The sequence below is a fragment of the Mixophyes fleayi genome, chromosome 12 (assembly GCF_038048845.1).
Source record: "Mixophyes fleayi isolate aMixFle1 chromosome 12, aMixFle1.hap1, whole genome shotgun sequence".
Lineage (NCBI taxonomy): Eukaryota > Metazoa > Chordata > Amphibia > Anura > Limnodynastidae > Mixophyes > Mixophyes fleayi.
The window spans coordinates 79,207,146-79,231,799 of NC_134413.1; the positions used below are offsets into that span (position 1 = coordinate 79,207,146).

Below are 24,654 nucleotides of genomic sequence, written 5' to 3' on the forward strand. Positions count from 1 at the left end.
AAAGGACAGTTCACGGCGAAATATATGCATTTTAGCAACATACGAACTCTCAGAATACCTTTACCTATTTGCAGGTGATAACTTGGACTGCATTACTTTAGAATTAGAGATGCTTAATAAAATGTCAAGTTCTCCAGATTTTAGACAGCTATTTTAATAAAATAATCTATTTTTATTAAATAATTTTCTTTATTTTTGTTCATTTGGTTTGAAGAATGATGTAAATGAGAAATATACAGATATCACAGAAACATATGAAATAAACATATAATAATATTGTAAGGCATAAATCAGATATTATAATAGCCCATACAAATTTTCAACCAGATGATAATCTCAATATTTTATTTTGGAAAATAGAGCACATAGTACCTAGAGAAACTCTAGATAAAACATTACAGGCTTGGAAAAATAACTTCAGGTAGGTAGAATTCCTGAGGGCTCCGTATTTTAAAGAACCCGACTTTTGGATTAGATAATAATCACTATCAGAGGAATGAGCAGGATTTCTTTAAACTGATTATTTTTGAAAAATGAAAATAGTGAAAGAAATAGAGAAAGATATTGCAGATTAGATTTCTGTAAACAATAGGATGAAATCAGAAGTTATGACTCTATCCTACATGAGAATCTAGAGAGATTAGAAGAAAAGATCACTTGTAAAAAAAAAAAGAAAGGCTCCTAAGAATCAAAAATAAATATGAGCTTATCATTGTTGAAGATTTCAAAATTGACCTAAACATGTAGATTCTCCAGAAATACCTTGGATTACATAGCCCTTAAAACAAGAGGGGTTTCTCCATTTAGTTGGATTACAATCAAAGTACAGGCCGCATCTGAGTCAAAACAAAGTACAAGCCGCATCTGAGTCGGAACAAAGTACAAGCCGCATCTGAGTCGGAACAAAGTACAAGCCGCATCTGAGTCGGAACAAAGTACAAGCCGCATCTGAGTCGGAACAAAGTACAAGCCGCATCTGAGTCAGAACAAAGTACAAGCCGCATCTGAGTCGGAACAACGACATGCTACTAACATAGACTATATAAATGCATTCTGTATACAGTATACAGTGAAAGAAATTTTATTTGTGCAATTAGTCTAAAGATAAGTAAAAAAAATATTTGAATATATATATATATATATATATATATATATATATATATATATATATATATTTATACTGATAGCAGATGTTATTTTATTTCATGGTCAAGCAAAAGTTTAATGTGACTTTTTATTGTATATACACTTGAGCGTTTACTGCAGTTTCTTCTGTGTGTCTATGCCAGGCAAGTACTTTTTAGGCAAGGCTTATTTACACCCAGATTCAATTTGAAATGTATCTTGTGGTTCACTTATATTTGAATGTGGTCCAAACTACACTCAACAACCACGCTCTTTTTAAAAGTGCACTTCGGACTTGAATCAGACCTATAATAACTAACATTTGTACAGTATGTACATATAAAGATTATTTTTTTAAACAAACCGGCTTTTATAGCTCTGATAAAATAAGGGAAAACATTTCTCCCCGCAAAATAAACAAAACTAAATCTTCTCAGCACTTGTATCAAAATGTCCTAATGCTCTTTGGCGGTGAAGTTCTGGTAAATGTTAGCAGAGTCGTTCGTCTCTTGGGTTCCTTGCGGCTCTGAGGTGTCCCCGGAATGTTTCACCACAGAGTACAAAACAGAGAATTCATCCTGAGTAAAGGGGAGAGAGAGATTACAAAATTAGCCGCAAAATTGACAGTCTAACAAATTGTTGTGAGAGCATGAAAAGGTCTCAAAAATACCAACATGGACAACTTTTTGTACATGTAAAATTAATGTGTTGCAATAAAAATTCTGCAGATCTGCTTCAACAACTACATATCAATGACTTTTTTTGTACTCTAAATTAAATTCAGTTTTCACAATATAAATATATAGCAAAAAATAAAAAAGATGCACTTATAGCTCAGTTCACTGTTATATCATGAATTTCTCCAGACATCCAACAATGTAAAATATAAATTCATCTTTAATACAATATTTTAGTTGTTGTTTTTATTTTTTTATTGCTTTGGGGGGTGGGGGGGGCTTTATCTTCTACAAATAAAAAGTTTTGCTAATTATTTTACATCATTTAGTGTAATTTTTGGAATATTTTCCCTTTTTCCCTACTTATTGTCAATTCTCTATAAATAATGAAATCGTTGGCGCCAATACATGGCTTAAAAATTACCTTAAATATTAAAGTAATTATAATATAATTACTTATATATAAGTTACAGCTAAAGTCACTGTCTCCCATTTACGCCGGTGTCACACAACATCATTTGTATAGAACGAAAAATCGTTTTGTATGTGCAGCGTATTTGGTGTGAGGAACCTAAGATTGAATTGGTATATTTTCAAGAATCTGATTCTGGAGAATGCTGGTTCATAGTGCACATCCCACATGTTATATATAGAATGCATATATCAGAATTTCATGCTGTTGCTTAGCAAATATTAATGTACTCAGAAAAATCAACTAATATTAGTGTAATTGTGTGGAGAAGTTTCAGTGGCAGGTGGAGGAGGTATTGAATTATGTGTCATGGTTTATGTGTGTATAGATAGATAGACAGACAGACAGATAGATAGATAGATAGATAGATATAGATAGATATGACATAGATACATATATAGATAAATCGATATGACATAGATAGATAGATAGATAGTTGTATATATATATAATATATATAAGCCTAGCGGCGTGTGTTAGTGTGTGTGTGTGTGTGTGGAAAAAACTATTTTCTCAGAAAGGGCTCATCCAATTGACCTGAAATTTGGTATACTGACATTATTTGACAAAAAAAATTATAATAGTGAAGTCAGTTAACTTCCATCATCCCCCCTTCCCCCCGTGGGAGGGGTAGTAAAGGCTAAATTTACCAGTTGAGGGCTTAAACTCTTGACCGTGTGGGTATTTATTTACCAGAGCCTGTGTTTGGTCATGGACAATTGTATGTTGCATTTTCACGAGTACGGAGAAGCAGTGATGTGAAAGTGCAGGTTATGAATACTGCCCTTCAAGGAAGACTGATTGAGCACAGCGATAAGGTGTTTAGCAGAAACGTTGTGTATCGAGAGGTTTTAGAACAGTAAGATGATGGAGATTAAGGATGTGGCGATGAAGATGAAGGATGAGGTGATGGAGAAGAATGATGAGGTGGTGACATGTGGACAAAACCCCGTTAAAAAAGGGCGCTTACGTTGGGAAGTAATGCTCTTCCCCTGAGGAGGCCTGGGCTAGCCCCAAATGCATGACAAGAACCTTTTTAACACCTTAAGTAGCTTGATTTGACTAGAATGCATGGGTATCATGCACGGGTTAACTTGTATATATATATATATATATATATATATATATATATATATATATATAGATAGATAAATATCGTGTCAACATGTTACCTGATGCTATACCTGGAATTCTTTCATTCATATCACTCCCTTCCCCAGAGGCTTAAAAATACACATGCATACATACTAATGCCAAATTCATGAGAAGCTAATTAGTGACAGTATATATTTTTTGACAGTTGGAGGAAACAGTAGCTCTCGAGGGAAAACACACGCCAACATAGATAGAACATATAAACGGAATTGAACCTATGTAGAAGATAATATATTATTTAGGGTCCTCAAGTTTGTGTGTCTAGGATCACAATCTGCAAATATTGCAATAATTTGTATATTCACAGGGTTTTGTAACAAAGTGATTTATACGGAAACAAAGCTAGGTTATACAAATGTTGTGGTCTATAACCGAACCTTAATCAAGATTGACAACCCTGATAAAGTTTCTGTCTAAGACACTGATATTATTTGTTTACGCATTTCGAAATAATAAACACTTTTAGTTAAAAATCCTTCATAATATTTATATATTACAAATGTATTTATAATTATTCATAAATGTCCACATTTGACACCTTTGTGTGGCCTCACAAATACTCACATTGCTTTTGGCAATAACTGGAGAAGCTGGAGGAAACAAGACAGAAACATTTTTTTAAGAGTTATCTGCGCTTACAGGAACGGTTTATATTAGCAACAATATGACTAGTGAAAAGATGGACGATCTTAATATCAACCGGAAATATAAGGTTCTATAAGAGAAATCACCTATATTTGTTTCTGAACAGAACTATTGTAGTTTACGATGTAGTTGTATCAGATGCTTTTATAGACAGCTTTGCTATGTGTTTATACTCACTCTACAAAAACTGAATATGTGGTATAATTATTATTGGATAAAGTTGTGATTAAGGGGGGGGGGGTATTTTTGCTATGCACACCTGACATCCTGGCTGTAAGTCTACTGAAGGACATTGTATAGAACCACTCCGCAGAAATCATAGCTGTTCATAGGATGGTGTTGGAGGGTCTTATGGTGGGAATTAACAGTACATAGCTCTACCTTACCTTGGATAACATAAAGCCACATCTACCAGCTTCATTCAGTACTAAAACCCACTGTTTTATTATTGTTAGTTAGGATTATCTAAATAGCTTTAGGTTAGTCAGGTATACTTGAATAATACTGTATAGTACAGATTTAGGGTAATTCCAGCAGACCCAACTTCACTATATAGAAAAAATTAATGCAAAACTGTAGATCGATTACAATTAGGCAATTTGCCTTAATTGTCTGGATAATTTATACATTAGTAATACTAGATTATTAAAATTGCAGAATGTTAGCGAGCTACAAGTTAACATACAGAATACAACACACTGACCTTGTATACGATTAATATGAATATAGGAATACAGCAAATCTTCACCTGCAGGACTCTCCCTGGGAGGTACTAATAGAGAGAAATGAAAGGCATAGTGGTCAATCTTGCAAATGTTTTCTAATTGTATGTTTAAGGTCATTTTACATGTAGTACATACTGTAATCTTACTATGATTTTTATGGGAACAAAAATTCCAGCATTAAAGAGCTGCACAAAATAATCACCTTACACAAAAAAAAAATCAGAGAATGCAAAGAGATATGAGTGTATGATAGATCAACTGGTAACACAGCTTTTTTATATAGTTCTGAAGAAATTACTTCTAGACACAAGATCCATACTGAATTTTATGAACATTAATGCATTTATTTAGATAATTCAGGATAGTAAATACTAGTTTGAGCCACGTAATGATATTTAACGGCAAAGACTAAAAACTGCTTATTTGTTTTTGACCTAATTTCTGCAATAAAAACAATGTACACCACTGTAAACACAAAGTCAAAATGTGATGTTGTTGCACTTGATATAAAAACCATCTCATTAGCTGGCTCTTACTGTGATAAGCAAAGACATACATGGGAAATTAAAAGTCATTGGTTTATATGAAAGAAGTAGAAATAGTATTTTATAAAGGATATAAAGTGATAGTCAGCAGTCATTCAAGTATACTCAGTGCTGTCACAGACTACAAGCCAACAAACAATTGCACAAAACGTATGTGTAGATAGATGAAAATTAAAATTGGGTTGAGCGCAAGAGTCCTATAATATTGAAATGGAAATGATACTTATGTGAATGGAGATTTTATTAGTCTATAAACCTAACAATTTTTACATGCCATTAACATATTCCCACTAGTCCTGATACTCCATTGAACACAGGAATCTGAAAAAATTAACCTAACACTAAGCTAAGTGTCAAGAGACATTCCAGTTTCAGTAATTTTTATCTTTCAGATTTGTTATTTTTATTGCCCTGATGTATCTAAAGGCAGCAAAAACTAAATAACACTACAAGGATGACAATTGCAGATCCTCTGATAGGGGCAATGATTTTATTTAAATCTAGCAATGTCTACATATCAGGAATAATTTGAATAAGGGAATTTTTTTATTGGCTTATTGCTTCTTGACCACCTGTTCATGAAACACAAGCCACACCCACCCATATGACATCACAAAACTGAGAATTTACACTCCATCATGTGACAACATGACATAACCCACATTTCTGGTGTCACACCAGTGTACAGGAAATAAGGAGAGAAAGGTCAATTCATAAATTGACATTAATAGACAAAATAGACAAAACAACTTGTTATTTATTTCCTTACTGTTGCTGTATTCCCCTTGATCATTATTTGTGACATTGCATTTTTGGGTATCTTCAGCCATTGGTCTGTGTTCAACCCTGTACGTGATACAACAAAAATGGCGTCAGACAAGGCAGTGATACAATGGTGTAGTAATTTCAAATATCTTTTCCCCTGGGCTAAATAACTGATAAGATGAATTATGAGCTTTGATCAGTTCACACAACTGAATAAATTTGTGGTGGCCACATACAAGCCGATTCTGTCACTCGGCCTGAGCGCGAAGGAACATATCTCCTTGGCCATTCTCTCTTTTTTTGGATTATTATAATTTATTGTCCATAGCACCACATTTTAATTTTTATCTATAGTTAATTTTATTTTTATATGTATATTTATTTAGAATTATATTGTTTTCTGTTATGCTATTTGTATTTTTGTTTATTTTTTTAAATATTTTGTTAATTAATCTTGATTATTATTCATTTTACTAGTGTTTCTTGCACACGGACTATAGCATTGATTGTGATTATGACAAGAGTCTATTACAAATTTTCTGCACTTTATATTCATGACATTATACAGGTTTTAAACATATTTTTATTGTGACATGCTTGTTTAATAACTTCTGCAAAATGTCAACTTTACAATGATACGTCTTTTTGTAATTATGCAATTTCATTTTTTATTTCTTATTTGGATTGACAACTATTTAACGGCTGACCCTATGTATCACGACTGTCCCTTGTGAAAGTGCCTAAGCAATAAAACGTGTTGCATTCTCAGATTTGGATTGACTCCTACCACTTGTCATTCAGTCTATCACTGTATTTTAGCTATTTATTGCTAATTATATATTAATAATTTTTAATTATTTATAGATATTTATGAATGTATTTGGGTATTTCCGTTTATCTACATTTATGTTATAACTCTTTAAACTTGTAGTGATACAAAAATATATATATAAACAATATATTTCAGGAGCAGAAAGGATCAAAAGAAATAAATTTATAAAAACAATCAATGCAACTTAATATAAAGTGTGTAAATTGTGAGTCTATATAAAAATGTATTAATATAACTAAATATAAATTATTATAAATTGTGAGTATATATAAAAATATATTAATATATCTAAATATAAATTATTATAAATCGTGAATATATATATAAATAGGTAAATACACAAAAGAGAGGCTTAGGCTGCTGTTTAACCAGAAAAATTGAAAAGTTGTTTTGTTTCCTTAGAAGAAATCTTTGCATGTTTCTACCTTAAAATTTCTGTGCTACAATTACTTTTTTTGTGAGTATCATGTACATAAAATCCCTGGCTACTGGTTATTATTACAGACTGTTCGTTACCTCTCAATGCAATATACATTTGAAGCTAAAAATGAACTTTGAAGCTCAAGAATAAATAAATATTTTCCTCCCTAGTAACAGGATCCCCACTGCCGTGAGAAGTTGAACTCTATTATAAGAAATTATAAGCTATGACTTCTTTCACCATCCGCTTCTATCCAAGTCCTCTGTATATATTTTTTATGGCTTTAACATGTTGTTTATATGTAATTTAAATAATAAAGGTTTTCTATAGTATATCATGAATAAACAAATTGTTTTATGATATTAGCATTGTTTGCAGCTTCCGTTTTTTCTGCCATCTATGTTTGATTGATGAGCAAATTATTGATGGTCTTTTTAAAGGGTTTTTTTATTTTTGTAGTGAAACAAAAACATACAAAAATATGCAACAAGAGAAAGCAATGACAGTACCCCATAACATTTTTAATTTCACATCAATAAGATTTGGAGGGGGGAGAGGAGAGATGGAAAGATGGGTATGGAAGACACAAGGTGAACTATTCAAAGTTGTTCCTAGTTTAGAGTTGTAAACCCTATAGTTGTAAACCCTATAGTTGTATCCACAAGCGAAGTACACAAAAGGGTTATTATTGGCAGGTGCCCACACTCGGGCAAATCTAGTCAATTTGTCATATGTGTAATATGCTATATTTTCAATATAAACTAAACTGTATTGAGAAAGTAAAAATATGGAAGGGGGATCAGGTCGCTTGCAGGACTTAACTATGAGGCACTTGGCTGCTCTAAATATAGGACATACCATTTTGTCAGTATGTTTACCAATATCGGGCATGGGTTAGCTAAGCAGGAACACCCATGGAAAATCACTAACTGATCATCTTAGTTAAATAGGATTTAGATCTGTTTTCTGAGTACCCAGTACCTACCCAACATGATTTACTCCCTTAGGCCATTTTTCTTGTGCCTCCAATCAACCAACTCAACTAGAGCCTCAGAGCTCTATGTCCCAACTCTACCATGACGATGCGAATAAAACAAGGAAAAAACGTTTATCCCATTACTCACCTGGCCACACCACTATCGAGTGTCACATCTAAAGAAAGCAAAAGAGAGTAAGGTTTGTACTTTACATTATGGAGATCTAAAATGTGTTGTATGAATTACATTGATTTATTCATTTTTGTATATAGAACTTTTTAGGCAAAGTTGTGCTGCTCAGCTGAGGCTCTGATTGCTGGGACTGATGATACGTGGATTTGAACTATGGTCTCCATCAAGATTCTCTGCATCATTTTAATAAATCAACATTCTTACCTGGTAATACGCTGCAATCCTTCTAAATTCTTTTCAGAGAAGTTAGATTGAACCTAAATGTTTGGGAGCAAAATTTTCTAAAAATATATTATGTAATAACACAGATATTTAAGGTCTGATCTGAGTGGAGATCCAGAAAATGACAATTGAAAAAATCCACAATTAAGAACCCTTAAGGCTGTTTCAATATTCATGATTGTCACGAACGCCCAGCCTGTCCCAGATACAGCAATCTGAACATCTGGCCGTGAATGGCGTCACCTTAGTTACTTAACAATGAATAAACATTTTCTGCCACCACAAAGGATTTATTATGGTTTCCTTACATTCACCAGAACCACTAATTAGTGTTTCACACTTATATAACATACACCTGTAGCATGATCCTCCTTGGGCTTTGTAAGTTCGCAAAGAATCATGGAGAATACGCTAGATTAAAATATTTTTAATATGAAAATGTTTCCAAGGTTTATTTACAAAAATTAATAACAAAGACATACAATATGTTGCACAAATGAGTGTCAGAAAATAAAATAGGAAATAAAATCAGAGTACTACTTACTAAGTAGACTTAGGGGTAAATGTATCAAGCTGAGAGTTTTCTGGCGGGTTTGAAAAGTAGAGATGTTGCCTATAGCAACCATTCAGATTCTAACTAGCATTTTGTAGAATGTACTACATAAATGCTAGCTAGAATCTGATTGGTTTTTGAAGCCCACCGGAAAACTCTCAGCTTGATACATTTACCCCTTGATGTGTGTGAGGGAACACAATGGAAGAATATGGGACATTTCAGTCTTGATAGACTCCCTCATGAAAATTAACACTGTTTTACTGATAAAAGTTTTTTTTTAAACCATTTCTTGTTAGCTCTTCACCCCCCCACCTTAAAAAATTTATTTTCACCTATGTTTGATGGATGCCCAAAATGACACGCGGCTTGTGAAGTAAATTATGGATGTCCTGAGACTTGGCATTTTCACAGGACCTGAGTGCTCACCTCTGCTCATTCGGCCTGGCTAAGCCTAACTCCTCTGCATACACTACACAGAGATCTTATCTGTCTCTGGGCCTGGCTACTTTCAGAAGACCAGGGACACTTGCCTAGGTCAGACTAAAATAACAATAGGGATTTAATATTTTTTATAATATGTTAGTGGCCCTATTAAATACTGCAATGATCAGAACTAAACATGTCTAAAGATATTATTTACAAACACTGTATATTAGCAGAACTTGTGTATAATAATAAGTTGAAGCATTGGAAATATGACCAGCTCTAAATAAAGGCTTTACATCACCTGTGGTTGGTTCTCTCTTGTTACGGCTTGCGATTAATGGAGCCCATTTGTGTCTGAACATAAACAGCAGTATAGAGGCGATGAGAATTATCAGCAGCAAAATCCCAAGTACCGACCACAGGAAATTCCCACCTGTCACAGAAGAATTTGTAATATTTTAGGAGAAATGTAGCCAGAACACGCAGAGCAACAACAAAATTTTACATCATTGGGGGTTGCAGGAAATGATGTCACTGGGGATTAGGACATACCAGAAAGTTCTGAATATATACGCAAGAGAGCAGCCATGAATCAGATCACTGCAGCTCAGATCTTATTAGTAAAATCTGCTTCAATGGAGCTCTATTAAGCTCTACTAAAGAAAACTGAACAGTCCTCTTCAGTTCGATTTCAAGTTCAGATTTTGAAGCGTAACAAGAGTACAGGCTTATTTAAAGGGGGTCATCCTAAAATGGACCATCCCATTAAATAACCATATCTTGTGTGATATAATTGATCTTACCAACTAGACTCTGTTCTAAGACGTTGATGTTCTGAATCGCACTCAGAGCAAAGAAGGTTCTATTGGAGGATAATGTGTTGCTGACGTTACACTGGTAAGTTCCTCTATGATGATTTGTGAAAGAGTCTATGTATAACACGGCCCCATTGTCTTCGATTTGGTAGAACTTGGAGTCTTTCTTTACCACCTCTCCATTGTGTAACCATACGAAAGATGGTGACGTGCCGTGCTGTACAGAGCAGGTAAAAGTCAAGGGGTTGCCAAACACAACATCACCACCATCTTTATCCACGGTAATATTTACATCAGCCACTGGAACTGTTAAAGGAGACAAAAATGTTATACATTCTATAAATACTAGGATACTATCATATAATAAAAGCCTTATTGACTACATTTGTATTCAAGGAAAACTGCACTCAAACTTAAGAAACCAACAGGTAACAGCCCTAATAAAATAATAACTATACTTGGCCCATCCGAAAATGCAACCTGTGCTTTTTACAGGCACTAATAATATGATTAAAAGGGTGATGCTTCCGCTGGTGGGTTCTGCTCTGAGAAATATCCTTTCTTAATAATTACTAATAAGCCCAAAAGTTCGGAGCAGTGATAAAATGAAATTTCATTTTGTGAAGGAAGATTACTGAAAATGAGACAGAGAGGTGGGGAAGATGCATTTTTCACGGTAGATGTATGAGAAATTATAACACTTTATTTTTTTAGGTTGGATTCATTTCATTTTTATTCTGCTATTTCCTAAAACTCATACTTACCTATAACAAGCAAATTGTTTATTTTGCTCTGTTGTTTTTGGGTGAAGACATCATTGGAAGAGTCACAGTAATAGGGCCCAGTCATGGTTGGTGACTTGATGGTCAGACTTAGCTCTGCTGCCTTAATTTGCTGTACAGTAATATTTCCTAAGAATGTCCTATTGTGATAAAACCGGTAGTGTATAGGTAGGGAGCCTCTTGTGGACTCACATAGAAGAACAATCTCATCCGCCACTGCCGCCTCTTCCGGTATGAGCGTTAGCTGAGGTTGATCCACACAAACTGTAAAGAAGGAAGAAGTCACATAATAAGTATAAGAGGTATTCACATCAATGGTAGAACTCATTTGACAAGGACTCAGTGTTTATGTGCAATATAAAGGTTTTTTACCAAAATATCCAGTGTCTGAAATAAAAAAATGTTTTTCATCAGCAACAATCGGGGCTAGTGCTACCATTGGGTTCACCTAGGTGGTTGAGGTGCATCTAAGACACTGATAGGTGACATAATGTCACTCAACTAGTGATTTTAATGCTCCTGTGGTGCCCCTACACAGACCATTGACATGAAGGAGAAGCAGGCAGCAGCTTCTTGCTGGCTGTGGCTCCTACATGTCAGTGTTAGCTTGGAGTGCGGCGCATTACTATGATATCAAAACCAAGTACCACACTCCCATGGGTAAATAGCTGTGCTTTCATTGCCGTTTATTTAGAGATCAGTCTGATAGAATTGTGTGCTGACAGCAAGGAAACAAAGAGAGGCAGACAGAAGAGTCTGCCTCTGATATCTACAGAGCCAGGTGGTAGAAGTTATGTGTGGGGGGGATGGCTCTTACTGTAATAAAAGTGGAGACTGGGTATTAATTTAATGGTGAGTGTTAAGCATTTATTAGTAAGTCAGAAATATTAATTTACTTCTGGTTGGCAACTTATTTGATGATGGGGACTATTTCATTTAAAAGTGTTTCACAGTATTAGGTATTAATTTTAGGTTGTGTGATGGTATTATTTAGGGGATTAATTTATTTATTATTATTTATTTAGGGTTTATTAATTTAAATTGGGTCTGAGATTAGGAAGAATAATATTGGGGTAATTTGTGGGGAAATAGGTTTAACTATTAATGGGAATATTAATTATTTAATATTGGGGCTGTTGAGGGAGATATAGGTGTATTTATTAAATGTGAGTACCATTGGTTTATTGTCAGGGCATGTTAGAGGGGAAGTAGGTCTATCTATTAATTCTAAATGCTATTATTTTAATGTTTGTGCTTATTGGGTGGAAATAGGTCTATTTATTAAATTTGCCAACAAAGAGAGGAGCGCAAAGCACCAAGTATATTAAAATGCAATTTTTATTAGCATGTACAAATAAAATATGAGATAAGCAATTTGCTAAATAGACTATTGACACATCGGACAAATAGCTATATATATATTAAAACTGACCAATGGTTGGAACAAGATGTGGCCAAATTAATTAGCATATGGTACCATATGGCGCAATGTTAACTTATAGCCGTTGGATATCCAATCTAGGGTTAATACTAAATACTGATGTTATAATCTTAATGAGCTGAATCCGGGAACGGAATGATGCACAAAACTGATAATTCTGAATCAAATCCACCAATGAGGTACAATGGACCCCGATATCAGTCCAGATGGTAGAAGGATAATGTGTCAGTTTGCGCTAACAACCCAGGCTGTTAATTGCATCATGAATTATAGGAGAATCCACCAAAGATGTTATGCGCCCCAGAAAGCAGGAATAATTGCTTATATCTTCTACTGCCGATATTTAGTCAGTCAGGTATTTGGTCGGCAATGGCAATATTCGCTGGCTTAGGCAAAGTCCAAGATTCAAACACAAATGCGGTAAGCACTGTTGAACTATATATATGGATACTTAGCTTCGCTATGCTCATCCGTGGATATCAAGCTCCCATTATGAAGATATTCTGGTGACTCCGGTAAAAATGGAAACAGCAATCAATGTAAGTATGGTCCCGGAAAGGATCCAAAAACAACTAATGGTTTGGGCTGGCCAGCACCTGATGAAATTTGCAATATGTAATACTCCTAACGCGTTTCTCGGCGTCCCGCCGCTTCTTCAGAGGTAAGTATAATAATAAAGTACAGCCGCGCTGGTTTAAATACATCCAAACGGTCACATGAGGTCAATCATGTGATCAACAGCTGACTATCCGGAAATGTCCGACATTTGGGTTTTCTTTATCGGAGATAGCCGAACTTCCAAATTAGGTCACGTGATCGTCAGTAGTAATCCTAAAATAGCCGACCAATTCGTCAAACTTCACGGAGATATACGATCTCCAGTGGTATGGATCTCAATAATTAAAAGAGCCAAGTCCAACGGATGCTTATCCATATAAGTAAATAATAAAAATAATAAAAATAAATATTCGGATGACAGATCTTCACATAAAATATATATATAAATATATTGCCTCTATAGAATAAAAACATAGATAAATTGCCCATGTCTTATACATATAGATAAACCTAACATGATCCACAGTTGGTTCCACCTAAAAACTAGACAAAGAATAGGGCTTGATTAGATAGAAGCTAGATAGCCTAATTATTAGGGCTCACTATGGCCTCCTAAAGAGTAGGGGCCATAGAATAAACCTAAATGCAAAATAAAATAACCAACTCAGTAAGTATAAACCCACCTCTAAGAGGGATCAATTGAATGTGGAGAGATGAGATTGGATGACAGATGTACAATATGGGGGGTAAAGAAAAGTACAAGATGTAAAACAGATTTTACACGGCCCGAATCAAAATATTCTAAATGTTGTTAAGTTCAATACTATCATTGAGTCCAAACGGCATTAATGTTTTTAATCTAAAGATCCAAAAGGCTTCTCTTTTACAGAGATTATTAAAACGATCCCCTCCCCTAATAGTTGAATCGATCTGTTCAATTGCTCGAACTTTTAGACCTTCTAATTTACCTTTTTGACATTCATTATTATGCAATGATAAATTGTGTGATTTGATACCCTTTAAAATATTGCGGCGATGTTCTAAAAAACGTACATTGAGTTTGCGAATAGTACGTCCCACATACTAGATCCCACATTGGCAATTTATAAGATAAATCACATAGACAGAACAGCAATCTAGAACTTTCTCAATGACAAAACTCTCACTGGTTGAAAAAGAATTAAAATTCGTACATTTGTGGTCAGCAAATAAACAAGTTATACATCTATTTTTTCCACATATATAAAAGCCATTGGGTCTAGAGGTTAACCAACATCCTAAGGGGGGGTTAGGTACTGATGATTTAATTTCCAGACAGTTTTGGTTCGGATAGTCAGCTGTTGATCACCTGATTGACCTCATGTGACCGTTTGGATGTATTTAAACCAGCGCGGCTGTACTTTATTATTATACTTACCTCTGAAGAAGCGGCGGGACGCCGAGAAACGCGTTAGGAGTATTACATATTGCAAATTTCATCAGGTGCTGGCCAGCCCAAACCATTAGTTGTTTTTGGATCCTTTCCGGGACCATACTTACATGGATTGCTGTTTCCATTTTTACCGGAGTCACCAGAATATCTTCATAATGGGAGCTTGATATCCACGGATGAGCATAGCGAAGCTAAGTATCCATATATATATAGTTCAACATTGCTTACCGCATTTGTGTTTGAATCTTGGACTTTGCCTAAGCCAGTGAATATTGCCATTGCCGACCAAATACCTGACTGACTAAATATCGGCAGTAGAAGATATAAGCAATTATTCCTGCTCTCTGGGGCGCATAACATCTTTGGTGGATTCTCCTATAATTCATGATGCAATTAACAGCCTTGGTTGTTAGCGCAAACTGACACATTATCCTTCTACCATCTGGACTGATATCGGGGTCCATTGTACCTCATTGGTGGATTTGATTCAGAATTATCAGTTTTGTGCATCATTCCGTTCCCGGATTCAGCTCATTAAGATTATAACATCAGTATTTAGTATTAACCCTAGATTGGATATCCAACGGCTATAAGTTAACATTGCGCCATATGGTACCATATGCTAATTAATTTGGCCACATCTTGTTCCAACCATTGGTCAGTTTTAATATATATATAGCTATTTGTCCGATGTGTCAATAGTCTATTTAGCAAATTGCTTATCTCATATTTTATTTGTATATGCTAATAAAAATTGCATTTTAATGTACTTGGTGCTTTGCGCTCCTCTCTTTGTTGGCAAGTTTCATTTGTATATCTGACAGATCCAGATTCTGTCTCAGAAGAGCAGCAGCCCAGGTTGTTGTAAGGGTGTTTGCAGCGCCTTACAGTTATTTTGTTTCTATTTATTAAATGTAAATGCAATTTAATGTCAGAGCTAAAAGGGAGACAATGGGTCTATTAATCAAGTATGAATGCTATTCATTTAATGTCTGCATTAATTTCAGCTAGGGAGGCCTAATTATTATACTTAGATGCTATTGACTAAACCTTGGGACTGGCTGGGGGGAAAAGAGGCCTGAATGGTTCACTCACTGCTAGTCTTCCATATTTTATGTAGCTCTTCCTTTTTTCCATACAGGGCTCACACATTCCCCGATCCAGAAAAGCAGCTCTCGGTCTGTCTGTATTATCCAGTATTGTTTTATTACTGTGCTTATTCCCAATTTTAAAGAGATACAGATTTTGCCTGCGCTATATAAAAAAATGATAATGATGATGATGAAGGTAGGAGGAGCCCATCACTATTTATTGTGGTTTTACAAAGGCTACGGCTGCCTTGACAAATGTTGACTGGTTTTGGATATTTTCACATGCAAGAGGTGGAATTTTTGGACGTTTGCCCATGTATGATAATGGTACCACCACATGGGAATAAGGTGGTACCACTGGTGACTGTCTTGGACACATACATCATTCTCCTCATTATCTTCTTCAAATATAACTCATTGTAACATTTTCAGATCCACAATTATCCCTCTCATTCCTCTATCCCCCCACATTAGCTAGTTCCAAAGTAGCATCCTTAATAGCTCTAGCTGGGATAATACTGAAGTTTGGGGAATGAGTGCTTACTCCACTCTAACCTTCACCCTTGATTCCGCAACAAATTTTATTAATCATACCATTTGTTGGAGCAATAGAAATGTAATGCTATGCTGTAGTTCAGTGTATTTCTAAAATGTTTTATTGCACAGGAGGTGGTGAAGTAGATTATTTTAAAATATTTTTTTAAAAAAATTAAGTAATAAAATGTAAGAATAAACAATTATACCCAGATCTTCCAAGCCATTGACTGTCTCATGTGACACTAACACAAATTGTTAACCCCTATATTGCAAAACATATATGTAGCAGGTGCAGATCCCCGGAGGCATAACTGATAACATTTAAAAGTGCAAAATTGGAGCAAGAATAGCCTCAGCCCAAACTGCCCAAACCCATCCTTGATCTGCTGCAATCACTTCCTCATTTTCTTGAGACAATCAGTGTACACCATCCGATTAGCCCGGCCACTTTCAGGGCCCGTGAACTGGGATGGTCCCATTGAAATGGGAAATACTGGGAGGTATTTATAAGGAAGCTCCAGCACAACACAAAAACAGCACAACATGTGTCATTTGCCATAAATAACCAGTTGTTAGAAATTAGACATATGGCCCTCATTTTTCTGCATCCATCATCATCATTATCATCATCACCATTTATTTATATAGCGCCACTAATTCCGCTGCACTGTACAGAGAACTCACTCACATCAGTCCCTGCCCCATTGGGGCTTATAGTCTAAATTCCCTAACATATACACACACACACACACACACACACAAAGAGACAAAGAGAGACTAGGGTCAATTTGTTAGCAGCCAATTAACCTACCAGTATGTTTTTGGAGTATGGGAGGAAACCGGAGCACCCGGAGGAAACCCACGCAAACACGGGGAGAACATACAAACTCCTCACAGATAAGGTCATGGTTGGGAATTGAACTCATGACCCCAGTGCTGAGTAAATGTGGATGTGGCTGGGTCTATGGGGGTATGACAACATTGTGTCATAATTTTGCCGTATGATTTCAGTATTCCACACTCACCTTCTATCTGAATAGATAACACGTTACTCCTCTTCCTCACACTGTCAGTGGGAGTTCTCACTACACAGGTATAATTCCCAGAATCCTCCAGCTGAGCTGACGGAACTCTGTATGTTTCAGATACACTGAATTCCTGAACATTCCGCCCATCTCTGTAGAAAGCGAATCCCAGTTCTGTGCTAGTTCTGACAGGGTTACGTCTTGTCTCACAGGTCAGAGTCACGTCATCACCCTCCGTTACGGAATATTGACTATTTTTTATTTTTGGAATAGCAAAAATATCTGAAAGAGATCATATTAACATTACTGTGTATAGTGGGAACTGTGAGTCCTTCAAGCAAATGTTACATAAAGATTAATTTCATATTGTACATTTGTGATTGGTTGTGTGCTGTGCACAAATATATATATACACCTGCAGATCACACACATGTTCCTCATCATACAGCCAGAGTAGATGGCATTGCAGGCCCTTGGTTTACCTGCTTATTTCAAACTTATACTGGAGGATTCTGTCTATCTGTGGCAGGCTGCTGCATGGGGGAGTGGCCAACACTTCCCATTGGCTACTGCAAACTTCGCCATGTTCCCCTGCAAACCCATGCACTTTGTCAGAAAACTAGGCAGAGCAGCACCCATAGAGGCAAGTGACCCCACCAATGAGGATTTTGCACTGTGTCTTTACATTTATTTGCAAATAAATATCTTACAACACATATATATGTTTTGCAAAAAAATCTACTGTTCCGTGATACAAGTAAATCTTATTTAAAGGTAAAGGCTTTTTTTGATGACAACCCACATTTACCTAATTAATCTTTATATTTTCTTACCACGCTGGGCATTTGAAGGCTTGTGCCTAGGTGACCACACACAATTGTCTGGCATTACATGAAGAATGTGTGGAGTGAAGGTCTAAGGCGTAAGTACAGCACAATGTCCCAGATTTTCTTATGCACTTATGGACTGTAAATATATTATTTCTAAAGTTTCCATATTTACCTTGGACAAAGATAAACGTCTCATCCTTTATTGTTAGAGCAGGAGAAATATAACTGTCTACTTTCTTTATACATTGGTATATCCCAGTCATTGTTGTGTCTACATTCGGAATGTATAAAGTATTACTTTCCGGCTGCATAGATTTAGTATCTGTTTGGATAAATATCTCTTTATCTTCACCCGTGTACCAACTGCGACATCTCAGAGTCAGTGGGTCACCTTCAAATATGTAATTGGGCGCTTCCAATATGACAGAGGCTGAAAATATAAATAACAACACATGTATTCCATTACTCTACAAAACATAATTTTATATCTTAGTAAGAAATTCAGCCTAAACCAGCTGTTAATTCTGTAAGACACAGAAGCAACCATGTCAGGTTGTTACTAATACAGAAGCATATTCCACCAAATTACAGTGAAAATTCATCCAAACATAAATCACATAAAAAAAAATATTTGGACAACAAGAGTTGACTTTTGCCACAGCAGAGGGTTGTGCCGCACAGAGGCAGTGAGGCAGCACTCCTACAGACACTCCCCCTGGGGATAGCCATAAAATACGGAGGAAAGAGTGGAAATGTCCCAATCTTCCTGCCATATTTGCCTTAGTATACAGATCACTATGGATCTCCACTAACAATGTAAATACTATCTATTGTATCTGCCTTGTTCAGCCCCATGCACAGACCTATGCACTTTCTTTAAATAGCTATATTTGTCACTACAGGGCCCCCCAATAAATATCCTCCCATGTCACAATGATTAGGTTTGATATTTCATGGGCATTTATTAAAAAATCATCCTAGGACAGTGCATCCGATAGGAAACAGCGGTGACTTTCTTTACCTCTCAACTCCGGAGTCTGTACTGTCATGCGCGACCTTAGGTCGTGCATGCGACAAGTCTTTTCACGATGGTTAACGGATGGGAAAGAAGGAAGGCTGTAGAGATTGATCAGAAGATCCCTCTACCACAGTGCTCTCCCCATAGGGTAGAATGGCTATAGCCATCGGGGTCAAGTTCCGAAACGATAGGTTTTTTGGAGGTTGTTAAAATGCCCTAGACCACAGCCCCCATTGAAGAATACGGGGACTGCAGTTTAATGTGAACCTTAGCCTAATGCAGGAGATATCTATGATACTTCTTGAGTTAGTCTTTTGTTATATAGAAGTGATGCTTGAAAATGCCTAAGCCATGCAGGAAAGCCGTTTTGGTATGGTTTATGGCTTAATAAATAGTCTCCTACATGTAGCCAGGAACCTATTGTGCGGTGAGCTTGCGGCACAGGAGGAGAGAGACCATAAAGTCAGACTTCCTCCTCTTGCACTCTTGTTATCATCTCCCAGTGTCTCCTGCCTTTGGTTAATGGAAGGGAGGCTTAGTGTCAGAAGCTCCCCCACATTTGCTAAATGTGTGGCAGGTTAAATAGGGAGGGGGGAGCTGACCATTGCTGGATGTGTTTCTGTAAAGACACACGCGGGATATGCATTTCATGGAGTACTGAAATCTCTGAATTGTGGAAATTGGTGCGCGCTGAGCAGAATACTATTATTACAGAGGACTTGCCAATACCCATGGGGGAATTTAATTGGCCGCGTTACTGCCAAAAGCAACGTGGCCTGCTCACTATTACCGATATTACGGTAATAGTGCGCATTATTATCGTTAATATGATAATCTTTAGCGCTGGTTGTTGCCGAAGGAGCCACAAGCAAAAATCAGGGTTAAAAATACCGTATTAACGGTAATAGATTTAGCGCCGCGTTGCTCGTGGCAGAATTGAATTCCCCCCATTGTGTGTTCTACGAGATTAGTTTGGCACAGGGTCATTGGCTGCATTCTGGGACAGAGCTGATAGTGTACATTAGCCTACTGTCAAAAGTGGATAATCCCTTTAATTTATCCTTATTTCTTAGTTAAAAATAAATGTAAATACTCACCAACTGAAACCTCCAATCTGATGGGATAACTTAAATCCCCAGTTCCCGACGAGCATTGATAATCCCCGCTGTTCGCCGTCTCTGCAGAATTAATTTGTATATCCCGTTTCTCTTTGTTATTCATTTTCTTGTTGTTTTTGTACCAAGAATATCTCTGGTTTCCTTGTGTATTAGATCCCACATCACACGTCATAGTCACTGGTTTCCCAGAAAATATCTTTCTCACGTTGTAAGTAGATGTCACAACAGATCTGACTGCAGAACCTGCAAAATAGATGCATCTACCTCACAATATCAATTCACATAGCCAAAGAAGCACATTATGATGTGCTATAAACACAATCTTAATGACCATGAGACATTTTAAAGAAAAATTGTAAAAGAGGAAATGGGAATCATATTCATGCAAGATTACTCACGTTTAGAATGAACATACAGACGGGCATTGAGACTATGACCAAAAGTTCTGGCCCAGCACTTATAGTCCCCGCTGTCTTTCAGTTCTGCAGATATAATTGTAAATGTCTGTTCTCTTTTATCTATCCAGTCATTGTTTCTATACCAGTAGTAGCTGTCATTGTATTGTTCAGTAGATCTCACGTTACATGACAGAGTCACCGAATCCCCTTCATATACATTTTCCCAGTTAGGAGTAAATGTCACTATAGGTCTGACTGCGTCACCTGCAAAACAATACATTATAAAAATGGATGTACGTATGTTGCAATATTTCAAGTGCCAAAAAAAGGGTGAAATAAACACAGAGGGGCATATTCAATTAGCTTTTGGATTCGCGGTAACGCACGTTGCCGCGAAAAGTGCGCGTTCTTGCGGGTATTATGGTACCGCATTAACGCAGATTTTCGTTCGCAACCCTATGGGCTGCGAACGAAAATCCACGTTATTGCGGTACCGTGTATTACGTTTCGCGGCTGTTCCGGCGCATTACCGCGAATCCAAAAGCTAATTGAATATGCCCCAGAGGGTCCGATTCATCAAGGAATGCAAAGTAAACGCAAGTTACGTTTTTAGAAATTGGACAGAAATTGCGCACACGTCCGCCTGTATTCAAGTACAAGCGGATCTGAAGAAACGTTTCCATTTGCATCTGGGCATAAGTTCGCTCTGCCTATACGCTGCTTGCCGTATGCAGACAGACAAACAGACTGCAGGATAAGCACAATGCTTATGTGCAGTATAAAGTCCCACCAAAAAGCATAGAAAACAATAATAAATACATTAACACCTTTTAACTTTAATCATAACTAAAAATACATTAAAAAAAAAATATTGTATCATCAGTTTTTCTCATGAAATACATATGTACATGTATCAGGATGTTAGTAATGCCTAATGCACATAAAATGCATGTAAGTTTAGCTGGGCTCAACTGCTGGTGCCAGGGTGGCTTGCAAGGCCTGTGAGGCGTCCTCCTGAGGCCAAGCAAAGCGAGAGATCCTGCACTACTTGTGGAATGGTCTGGATCTTGCCCGCTAGGACCTGAGCAGGACTGGGATTGGTTTGGCTGGGGTATATCAGAAAAATTCCTACAATATTTAGAGGCCAATTATAAAGTTACAGATAATCTAAGGACCAAAATCTTTATTTTTTTCATATGATGCATCCTGCTCAAAAAATGGCATAATTGAAATATATCACTCATAAATGTCTTACTTATGCTATTAATATGCCACAGCTGATTTAGTGCCCTGTATGGGTGGCACATTTTTATTTTAAATTAAGATTTATATGTCTTCAAGGAACAGAATGCTGTGATACACAGAACATAGATAACAGAATAGAATAGCTGAATCATTATTGATACATGAATTATGACTGCCACCATATTTAATGCCCAACTTGCCCAACATGTCGATTAATGAAGTATTTTATAGCAAGAAGCTTTGAGAGAGCATTTGATTTTATGTGAAATCATTTTCCTGAAGGTGGGAACGGGGTTCGTAATTATACTTGTTAGCACTGCACTGGGGGTGTATTTTGGTGGTGTAATCTCTCTTCAGTAAACAGGATAAATTAATGACGTATTATTCAGAGAAGTGGTAGGAAAAATATTGGGTGAACATCTGCAAATATATTGTAATTCTTGTCACTCTCTGACATTATTAATTGCCAAAGGCAAAATACACAGTGTTCCACAGTAGTTTATACTCATTAATTATGTATTATTATTATTAAAAAAAAAACAAATCTGATCATATTATTGCAAGATTACTCACGTTTAGAATTAACATACAGTCTGGCAGGGAGACTGTAACCAAAGGTGCTGAACCTGCACTTATAATCTCCAATGTCTTTCTCTTCAGCAGATGTAATTGTTAATGTCTGTGCTCTTTTATATAACCATGTATCATCTTTATACCACGAGTACTTGTCATTGTATTGTTCAGTAGATCTCACGTTACATGACAGAGTCACTGAATCCCCTCTAAATACATGATCCCAGTTAGGAGTAAATGTCACTATAGGTCTGACTGCGTCACCTGCAAGACAAGATATTATATAAATAGATGTACTTGTGCGGAAATATTTCAAATGGCAAAAAGGACGAAATAGACACATCAAGGAATGCGTGTTTAGAAATCGGGCGGAAATTGCATCTACACTTCTACACCTATTCATTTTAATCATTAATAAAAAATACATTTTAAAAAATATTTTTTCATCATTTTACTTGAAATTCATATATCAGGATGTTAGTAGTGCTTAATGTACATAAAATGCATTTTTACAGGTGCTCTTACTTGCATGCATACACATGTTCCGATACGCATGGCAGCACGGTGGCTTAGTGGTTAGCACTTCTGCCTTACAGCACTGGGGTCAATTCCTGGCCATGGACTTATCTGTGAGGGGTTTGTATGTTCTCCCCGTGTTTGCGTGGGTTTCCTCTGGGTGCTCCGGTTTCCTCCCATACTCCAAAAACATACTGGTAGGTTGATTGGCTGCTAACAAATTGACCATAGTCTCTCTCTGTCTCTGTGTGTGTGTGTCTATATTAGGGAATTTAGACTGTAAGCCCCAATGGGGCCGGGACTGATGTGAGTGAGTTCTCTGTACAGCAACTGTGGAATTAGTAGCACTATATAAATAAATGGTGAGGATGATGATGTGTGTCTGTCATCACTATCAATTAGCACTTACACCAGACCTGTAGCTGTTACAAGTAATACAGCTAAAAATCACGTATCTGGGCGATGCCAAGAGTTTAAATCATACGGATGTGCCTGTGCCTGACCTTGGCTCACCCTAACTTATTGTACTTTGATTTAAAGAATCATATCCTCAATTGGAGGGGGATAATATAGCTGTATATGTGTGGCCTCAACTTCTATTTCATCTCCCTAAGATTACCAGATGACACGACGGGGAAGGAATCTAGTGATAATAAAATGGGTTGGCAAAGGACTTATATTGGAAAAATGGAAGCTTGCAGAACTAATTGTTTAGTACAGTTTTATATATACAGCACATACACACATCATTAATCTAGCATGGAATTAAATATATTAGAGCCATTCATCCCATTCAATTAATCCACCTATCAATCATTCCTGACACAAAGTAGAATGTTTAAATTCTGATGAGCACGATAGATACAATATAATGTAACCCCAGAGCTCCAACATACAGATTTTTGTACATGATACAGAAAAATAAGCTGTAAACTACATCCCAGGATATGTGATTGTCACAGACTGGAGAAGTATGAGGGGACAGGATACTGTGACCATACTTGTAATGCAATGAATAGAACAGGACAGAGACTGGCCCAGTATTCCACACTCACCTTTTATTTGAATATACAACACATTACTCCTCTTCCTCACACTGCCGGTGGTCACATCACAGGTATAATTCCCAGAATCCTCCAGCTGAGCAGACGGAACGTTGTATGTATGAGATGAACTGAATCCCTGGACATTCTGATCATTTCTATTGAAAGCAAATTCAAGTGTTGGGGTCTGTCTTAGCTGAGGGAAGCTTGCGTCACATGTCAGAGACATGTAATCACCTTCTTTTATTGTACTTGAAAGTATTTTTATTTCTGGAAATGAGAACAGCTCTACAAGAGGAAATTATACAAATTAAAACTGCAAAAAGATAAAATGTATAAGTTATAGACAATCTTTCCTGTAACATATAAATTATTTTACGACTATAAATAGTTCAGGGCTGAAAAAGTTAATTATTGGAACATGTTGTGAATTGAAGATTTTTCTCCCCTCAATATACATCCGCAAATCATCAGTATAGTTTTAGAATAACATATTA

The 24,654-nt window shown here is 36.4% G+C and overlaps 1 protein-coding gene across 3 annotated transcripts in view; it reads right to left on the reverse strand.

Moving 5' to 3' along the window:
* Nucleotides 1–331: 331 nt before the first annotated feature.
* LOC142108161 (Fc receptor-like protein 3) overlaps nucleotides 332–24,654 on the reverse strand; it is a 131,838-nt gene continuing 107,515 nt past the window's right edge. Inside the window, exons 3-16 of one of the 3 annotated variants that reach the window (XM_075191775.1) lie at nucleotides 24,170–24,445; nucleotides 22,599–22,862; nucleotides 20,781–21,044; nucleotides 20,362–20,625; nucleotides 18,419–18,676; nucleotides 17,417–17,698; nucleotides 11,315–11,596; nucleotides 10,539–10,856; nucleotides 10,037–10,168; nucleotides 8,487–8,514; nucleotides 6,114–6,190; nucleotides 4,778–4,846; nucleotides 3,994–4,019; nucleotides 332–1,703 (exon numbers count right to left, since the gene is read on the reverse strand). In XM_075191775.1, coding sequence (XP_075047876.1) covers nucleotides 1,581–1,703; nucleotides 3,994–4,019; nucleotides 4,778–4,846; nucleotides 6,114–6,190; nucleotides 8,487–8,514; nucleotides 10,037–10,168; nucleotides 10,539–10,856; nucleotides 11,315–11,596; nucleotides 17,417–17,698; nucleotides 18,419–18,676; nucleotides 20,362–20,625; nucleotides 20,781–21,044; nucleotides 22,599–22,862; nucleotides 24,170–24,445 — 2,663 coding nt within the window. In that variant the 3' untranslated portion in view covers nucleotides 332–1,580. The remainder of the gene's footprint in view (nucleotides 1,704–3,993; nucleotides 4,020–4,777; nucleotides 4,847–6,113; nucleotides 6,191–8,486; nucleotides 8,515–10,036; nucleotides 10,169–10,538; nucleotides 10,857–11,314; nucleotides 11,597–17,416; nucleotides 17,699–18,418; nucleotides 18,677–20,361; nucleotides 20,626–20,780; nucleotides 21,045–22,598; nucleotides 22,863–24,169; nucleotides 24,446–24,654) is intronic. The other 2 variants (XM_075191774.1, XM_075191772.1) reach the window with 2 other exon arrangements.